General features: G+C 40.5%; 1 protein-coding gene across 1 annotated transcript; it reads right to left on the reverse strand.

Annotated features, from left to right (window-relative positions):
• Positions 1-7,768: 7,768 nt before the first annotated feature.
• Positions 7,769-8,434, reverse strand: LOC138880022 (uncharacterized). The gene has a single exon (XM_070159673.1). It carries the CDS (start codon positions 8,432-8,434, stop codon positions 7,769-7,771), a length of 666 nt encoding a protein of 221 aa, XP_070015774.1.
• Between the last annotated feature and the right edge of the window lie 476 nt (positions 8,435-8,910).

The following is an 8,910-nucleotide window of genomic DNA, read 5'->3' on the forward strand; positions in this document are numbered from 1 at the left end:
ATATCTCACTTTTTTGTTATTGTGCTTTACTCAAAGCCTACCCTATTTGGTCTTGATCGCTTCCGGCCTCGATCTCGACAGGCACCTCAATTCTCGAACTCGGTACCTTGTCCTCGCATTTCGATCTGATCCACCACGAGATGACCCTCGATGCAACTCTCTGGTCTCGATCAAATAGTAAAATCGGGTAGGCTCAATTTTAACCGTATACAGTTCAACTTATTTTGCTCTTAATGATTCCATAGCCTTAAGTTGGTCTATATATAGATAGACTTGATAAAATCACCTACGTGAGTGTAAAGGGGAAATGGCCTATAATGAAAGACTTGGAGTGTCTTTCTAGAGCACTCATGAGACCCAAGGTATGTGCATGACCATAAAAACACTTTGTTTCCATCGCGGAGTTTGCATAAAATTAAGGATATAATATGTATTGTGGGGGTCTCAACTAATGTTCATTCAGTTCAAGAGTACTTCACTTTGTGGATGTTAGTTGTTGCCTCGTTTCACTACGTGTCAATTCAAATCGAAAGATATTGATACCTATGTACATGTTCCTTCTTTTGCGCAGAATTGTTCTTGTTCTATTTTTGCCTTTGCATTAGTAGTGGTATTATTAATCTTGATAATGCAAAACCAAAGATTTCATTGTGGTCCCTTTTTCTTCTTTACTTCTTTGTCTTTTGTGAAAGATAAAATGTCCCTTATTGGTTGTGGAAAGTCATTTCCTTCTCTTTCTTTTAAATTTTTCTTTGCTGGGCTTGTAAAGAGCTAGTAAAAGGAAGTGGTCTCAGGCACATGAGAAATTGGTCCTGAAGGCAAAACGAGTCGATTTGTCCACCCCTTCCCCTCCCCTCCATCCCTCCCGCGCAAGATATACTTAAGGCCTAATCCAAATCTGGTTTTGCTAAAGTTTATTTTTTTTATTTTTTAGCTTACCAGAAAAGTGTCCAAATACATGCTTACCATAATATGTCTCCTTCTTGTAACTCCTACTTAAATCATGTAACAACTTTTATTTCATAGCCCCTAAATTAAACTCTCCTTCTTGTAACAGCTATATTAGGAGCTGTTTTGTAAAGTTTTTAAAACACAAAAAAAACACCTTCATCTCTCTTCTTCTTCAACCGAATTCTGGGAAAATGTTTTGTGCAAATTCCAAACTTCTAGCTACAAGTATATGTGTTTGGAGGTGTTGTGGAACCTTGGAGAGCGACCAGTCTTAACAATTTGCACACAGTCGGGCCGAAATCGCTTTCAAGATAGTGGCTTGCCACAACACAATATTTATCAATAAGTTGTTCTTGTTTCCGTTTTTTCCTTGTCAATATCATCTACTCATTTATCTTACAGGAGGTAGGATTATACTTGAGCAATCTTAGGAGCAAAATTCAGCCACTTTATATCAAGCACATAAATTTGGTAATACTCTTTTCGTATGAACCAATCTATGAATCTTAAATTGATGAATTATTTTGTTACTTCCATCTGGATACTCTGCTAGTGAACATGAATTCAAAGGCACTAAAGTTAGGGGCAGCTCTAAGGTAAGGCGGATAAAGCCCTTGCCATATAGGACTCAAATACTAAGGGCCCCAAAATTTAAAAGTACTATATTAGTATTATATATAACATATTATTTATACAATTATTAGTAAATAATTCAGATTTTTATATTTTTAAAATTTGATTGAGGTTGTATGATTGAGTGAGTAAATAACAATAAATTTTTTCTCTCAATAACTTACATAATATATTACCTTCTTATCATATCTTATTTTTTCTTCTTCTATGTATACTTTTTTTTACCTCATGTTTTTACAACTTTCATTCTCTAGTTTCAAATAAGATTTTCCGAATTAACCATTTTTTTAACATACTTGATTGATCCAAACGTCAGACTGCAAGTTCTTTTGTGTCTCATATTTTTTTATCGAAGAAATTCCCGAGGGTAGTGGCACAAGATTCGAGCTTAATGAATAATGATCCCACCCCTCTATATGTTTTCACTTAAATATCATACGTTTGTCCACGAGATGGTGCGAAACCATGAAATAAGCAACCTACACACCACACACTGCGCTCTTACCTTAGACGAAGGGCATTTGGGTTTCTTTGGATCTCATTATCGTATGACTTTTATTAAAATTTATGGGCATTTTTTTACGACTTTTTTCTCCACCTCAATATTTTACTATCTTCATTTCTTTTTCTCCGTGTTTTCCATTGTACTTATAATATTATGATTTTATAGGTTTTATTGGATGAACTGAAAGTTCGGGAATTGAAAAACAGGAAGTTTGTTTTCGAAGAATCAACCAAACAGCCGCTCATCCAATCACTTAAACTAAAAATAGTTGGTGGAAGTATAATATACGCATAATTTATGTATTATATGTGTATAATTATGTATATTATTGTATAATTTTTGTATATTACTAGAAAAAGTAAATAATAAATATGGCCGACTATTTGTGTAAAGATCCCTTTGTTTTTTGGCCTATTTTGTTTTTTGTGTGTGCAATAAATGTGCTTTCCTTCTCTTTCCCTATAAATATTCTTTCCTTCTCTTTGCCCAAACTTTACTCTTAATCTCTGCTCTAATCTTCAAGTTTTTTTACATCCTTTAAGCTTTTCTGTTCTGCATAATTTCTAGGTTTCGTTATCAACCTTCCCTCAAAACACCAGGCCTTATTATCTTCTTATTTCTTTAAACTTATACAAAATGGAAAAAAATCAAAAACCATTCCTCAAAAAGAAAAAACTTCTTCATCGCGACCGGCCGGTGGTAGAACACCGGTGGCACCGCGCCTTGAGGAGTGTGTTCCCAGGGGATGTGTCCTTACTTCCGACTTCAATGTCGATAAAACTTCATCGGTCCCTGGTCGATATGAGACAATGTTGAGATATATATGCTCGATAACCTAGAACGACCTTAAACAGGTAAAAGAAGACTGCCATTAGGAAGACAAAGAGGTGGTGATCCCGGCCCCGAAGAAGACATCACTACCCATGTAGAAGGATTTCTAAGTGTTCACACTTACCCTTTCACGCTGGGCCCTGTCGATCCCATCATCATCAATTTTTGCCGCCAATACAAAATAACCTTAGGTTAGATCCGTCCCTCTTTTTGGCAGATTGTCATTCTACTCTAATTCTTCGCGAGCAAAGTCCATGTATTTCACCCTCGACCATCTCATTAGGTTGTAAAGTCTCCGTCTCTATTGAGGTGGGTTAATAAGGCCTCAGCATCGAGCTACCAAGGTGTTGTTCTCGAGCATAAATGAGGACAAGGATCGAGGATGGATGGGCTGGTTCATTCGAGTGAAGGCTTTCGACCTAATCCCGGCTAAGAAGATTCCATTACCCAAGAAATGGAATATGAAGCGTAAGTGTAATCCCACTTATAGCTTCTATTTATTGTTTTGTTTCCTTTTCTTTTTCTCATCGTCATCCCTTTCTATGATGTAGCGGTCTCTTGGATGCCCGTGCAATTCCTAACCTCAAGAACTAGGTTCAGAACCTAGCCTCAACCTCTTCGTATGCCGAGCGCTCATGGCGTGATTTGGCAAGGGGTCGATGGGAGGCCAAAAATCATGGCAAACCCCTTTTCACATATTTGATGATCTTTGCTGAAATGTTTCTGTTCATACTCACTTGGTTCCTTTCATACAGGCTTCGGAGAAAATGCCGTCATGAGGCCCTCATCCGGGGAGGAAGAGTTATCGCCCTCGGCTCTGAAACCGGCGAAGGATAAGAAGAGAAAAAGGGGCTCGACCTCCGAGGACCAGAAGCCTAGGAAAAATGAGGCTCGTAAGCCGAAGAATGACATTGTCCCTCTGCCAGTTGATGTAGCTCAGTGATTAAGAGAGGAAGAAGATGAAGATGATGGCTCCGAGCTGGTTGCTCGAGCGAAGAAAAACATCGAGGCTCCAAAGGCCGTTGAGTCGGTGAGGGTTGATAACATTCAGCCTCGAACCGAAGAGATCTTGAAAGAGGTCCCGAGAAATGTCCTCGAGTCGTTGGAGGCTGAAGAAGCCTCCCGCCGAAATGAGAAATCGGTGGGTATGCCTAAAGGGGCTGGCTTGGAGGCCCTTCGAAATGAAGAGAGCGCCCCAAGTGACTTGCTTGGGGCAATAGAAATTGGCGATTCTCCGACCCTCCCTACAATTTCTGAGGGGACAATTCATGAAGCCTAGGCCATGGGGACCCCCGATGTAGAAGGAGCCCTCGGAGGATAGGACCTTTTTCGTGGTTGTTTTATAGGAGTTGAAGATGCTACCGACCTGAGTGAGGCATCGAGTATCTTTGATGAGGCTCAACGACTCCTGAGTCAGGTAAGTCTCAACTCCCCTCCTCGATATCTCACTCGTATTTATTTCTTCTTGTCTAATTTTCTTTCTTCTTTCTGTATATGCCTTGATAATCCATTAGGATGTGTTTTCTAAATCTTGGGCAGAGCTGAGGCGATGCGAGGCCGGTCTTCGAAGGCTCACGGAGGAGAGAAATGCCCTCAAACTTCCTAGCGGGTAAAAGGAAGAGGAGATCAAGGACCTCTGAGCCGAACTGGCCACGACTCATAAAGGGAAGAACAACCTGATTGAGAAGGTAATGAAAATCTTAGAAGCTCAATGTATCAGTTTGGGGATGATGACTAACACTTAGATTTTACAGGTTCAGTAGAAGGCTGAACAGATCGAACAACTCCATGAAGAGGTTAACATGATGAGGGTAGAGACCTTGGGGGGAAACAAAATATGGACCACCTTGCCTCGGAGAAAGATGCTGCTCGAGCCCAGCTGTTATCGGTCTAAAGTGAGCTTTAAGGCATGAAGGAGGAAAGCTCAGTCCGGGCCAAGAAAATAGAGGAGTTCGAGGCTCGGTTGGCCGCCGAACTTGCAACGGCTAAATCTGAGGCAGAAAAGGTAAAGGCTGAAGTGGAGGAGATCATGGCCATCTACTAATCTGACGTTGAAGCTGCTCAAGCCCAAGAAAAAGAATCTACCAAGGTTGCTCAAAATCAGGCTCTTTAGGTCACCGAGCATGTCAAGTGCCAGTCTCGAAGAGAGACTCTTGGGGAGATACATGCTCGTGGCTTTAACCTTGTTGTTGAGATCGAGAATGCGAAAGCGTTTGAGGCTGAAGCCAAAGTGTTGCTCTATTCTGATGATGATAATTCCAGGAGCGTGAGTTGATCCGAGAGCGTAGGAGATCCCGATGGCGAAAATTTAGTTCTCGAGGAAAGTTAGGCATTTAGGATTTTTCTTTTTTGAATTTTGTGCGGGATCTTGATCGGTCCTTGTAAATATTTTAATATATATAAGAGATCTCTTTGCTTTTTGACTTGTCTTTATTTCAATTTCTACTTTGTGAAAATTCTATTTCGTTCATGCCTTGTTTATAAGTACAAGGTTTAGGTAATTTGTTCGAAGTTAGACTAAAGTAGGCTTTGTAATCGAGTGAGTACTTTGTTTGAACTCGAAGAGTACAAGGCTTAGGCAATTTGGTCAAAGTCGGACTAATGTAGTCTTTGTAATTGAGTGAGTACTTTGTTTGCACTCGAAGAAGGACGACCCTTAGGTTTTAGTTAAGTGAGGTTGACTTCTCCAACTCAAAAATAAAATGGCCCTTAGGCTCTTGAATTAGGCTGATATGGCCTTAAAAAGAATGGCTTTTCACCCTTTTCGGCTTAGAAAGTTAATCATGTAAAAATTTGTTATGCCTTAGCATGAGATAAATTTGTACCCATTAGGGTTTTCGAGGGTTAGTGTTATCGAAACCCTTTGCTTCGTTGCGCCTTAGCGTGAAATAAGTTTGTTCGATAGTTCAAACAATTCGGTACCCCTTAGGATTTTCAAGGGTTGATGTGATCGAAACCCTTTATATTTTTGCTGAGGTAGCCTTTTAAAACGGTTTCATGGAAATATTTGAAGGCCTATTTTAGTACGGAATTCAAACGTCTCTAAACTGTGGTGGTTTGGCCGTAGCTTTTAACTTGGGATTTGCCACTTGGGATTATTTCTCGATTACATTTCGAACTTGATCGAAGTGTCAGTCCCCGAGTGGGGTGGCCGTGACCTATAAAAAACGATAATTTCCTTTTTAAGGTCTTATGATCTCGAGATTTTAGTAGTTCGATTTGATTGATTTTTTGGACGACAGTCCCTGAGTACGGGATAAGTTATTTGAACTTCAGTTGTGATCGGCCCTTAATCCTGATTCCACAATAGATCAAAAGTATGAAATTGTAAAGTAAACAATTTCTTTAAGGCAAAAAATATTGACAAGGAAAAATGCTTCTTTCAATAGATTATACACGCGTACATGTTTGCCTTTAGGGCTCAAGTGATCTAAACGGGCATGGTTCGTTTGACCGTTTGGCCCTAATAAGGTTTTACCTATCGAGACTTTGTTGACACAAAATACCTTCCTTCTAACAAAGTTAACATCCGAGGGTGATTCCCCCTAGTATTCGAGGTTGATTGTAGAAGACTCAGATACTATTGAGTTGCTCTAAGTTAGCACGAACAATGGTCGCCTCATTAAAAACCTTGCCAGAAAAACCCATTTGGGATAAAAACCGGTCTAAGGAAAAAAGAATGAAACACGTGAATTCATACCTAAGGTCTTTGTGATGAAGGATCATTCGATATCTTAGGTTGAACATCTACAATTTGTTAGCATAAAATGTAAATGAAAATGGAGAAGGTCATACCTTAGTAGTAATATCGTTTGAGAAGTGATATGTTCCAATTGTTTGGTAATTTCTCGCCATCCATCGTGCCAAGTTTGTAGGATCTTTTCCGACGATATCAAGGACCTAATACGACCCTTCCAGTTTGAGCCAAGTTTCCCTTTGTTCAGATCCCGAGTATTAATGGTGACCTTTCTCAGAATTAAGTCCTCGATTTCAAGTGTCAAAGATTGGCTCTTTGTTATTAATACCTCCCGAACCACTGTTTCTCTGCGGCCATTCGAATGCGGGTGGCTTCCCGCCTTTTATCTAGCAATTCAACACTCATATTCATAGCCTCGTGGTTTGCCTCTTCCATTGCATACCGAAACATAAAGCTAGGTTCCCCGACTTTAACCGGGATCAGAGCTTCGACACTGTAGACTAAAGAGAACGGTGTTTCCCCTGTACTAGATTTCGACGTTGTTCGATACGCCCAAAGGACCTCGAGCAATACTTCTCGCCATTTCCCTTTGTCTTCGCTCAATCTTTTCTTCTGATTTTGGAGGACGGTCTTGTTTGTCGATTCGGCTTGTCCGTTCCCACTAGGATGATATGGTATTGACAAGATTCATTTTATTTTGTGATCTTCAAAAAACTTTGTCATTTTGCTGCCGGCGAATTGCTTTCCATTGTCGCATACGATCTTGGCAGGCATTCTGAATCGGCATATAATGTGATCCCAGATGAAGTCTATGACTTCGTTTTCTCTGACTTTTCTCTGACTTTCTAAGTGCTTCAACCCACTTAGAAAAATAGTTAGTCATAAACAAAATGAATTTAGTTTTACCTGGAGCCGATGGTAGGGGGCCAATGATATCCATCCCTTATTTCATAAATGGTCATGGGGATAGAAATGAGTGGAGTTGCTCTCCTGGTTGGTAGATCATTGGCGGATACCTTTGACATTTGTCGCACTATCGAACAAATTATTTAGTGTCCTTTTACATATCGGCCCAAGTATCCTGCTCTGATGACTTTGTGAACGAATGATTCAGCACTGAAATGATTTCTGCAAGTGCTCTTGTGAATTTCTCATAGAATGTAGTTTGTGTCCCCTGGTCCCAAACATTTTGCTAACGGTCCATCGGACGTTCTCCTATACAGTGTTCCATCCTCGGCCAATGTGAACCGTACGGCCTTCGTGCGTAGAGCCCTCAATTCTTTAGGATCCGATGGAAGCTTCCCGTTCTTTAGGTATTCGATGTATTTATTCCTCCAATCCCAGGTTAAACATGTGGTGTTTATTTGGGCATGTCCTTCTTTGATTACTAAACTTGAAAGTTGTATGACAGTCCCTGCACTAAGTTCATCATCTTTGATCGACGACCCCAAATTTGCAAGGACATTGGCCTCGCTATTTTGTTCTCGAGGTACGTGTTGTAGCGTCCATTCTTTAAATCGATATAGAGACACTTGTAATTTTTCTAAGTACCTCTGCATTCGATCTTCCTGAACCTCGAATGTTCTGTTGAATTGATTCACCACAGGTTGGGAGTCACACTTGGCCTCAATGACCTCTGCTCCCAAGCTCTTAGCTAGCTTGAGACCTGCAATCATGGACTCATTCTCGGCATCTTTGTTAGTCAATTTTGAATTTTTGATAGTCTGTCTAATTTTATTTTCTGTGGGTGGCTTCAAAACGATGCCTAGTCCGAACCCCTTCACGTTCAAAGAGCCGTCTGTGAAGAGGGTCCACATCCCTGATAATGCACCCAATTTTAATAATAGTTCCTTTTCAACCTCGGGTACGAGGGATGGCATGAAGTCGGCCACGAAGTCTGCCAAGATCTGAGACTTGATGGTTGTTCGGGTTTGATATTCGATATCGTACCCGCTAATCCCGACGGCCCATTTGGCCAGTCAGACCGAGAGTTCGGGCTTGTGGAAAATGTTTCGAAGGGGGTAGGTGGTTACAACACAAATTGGGTGACATTGAAAATATGGTTTTAATTTCCTGGAGGCGCTTATTAAAGCAAGAGCTAATTTCTCTAAGTGTGGGTACCAGGTTTCGGCTTCACCTAGGGTTCAACTAACATAATAAAACAGAAATTGCATACCTTGTTCTTCTCGAACTAAGACTCCACTTACCGCTATCTCCGAGACTACTAAGTACACGTAAAGTTGGTCGTCCACATTTGGGGTGTGAAGCAATGGCGGACTCGACAGGTATTGTT

Source organism: Nicotiana sylvestris, chromosome 10, assembly GCF_000393655.2.
Source record: "Nicotiana sylvestris chromosome 10, ASM39365v2, whole genome shotgun sequence".
Taxonomy (NCBI): Eukaryota; Viridiplantae; Streptophyta; class Magnoliopsida; order Solanales; family Solanaceae; genus Nicotiana; species Nicotiana sylvestris.

Coding starts and splice junctions, on each gene's coding strand:
- LOC138880022 (XM_070159673.1), bottom strand. CDS start 8,434: ATGTGGACCCTCTTCACAGACGGCTCTTTGAACGTGAAGGGGTTCGGA.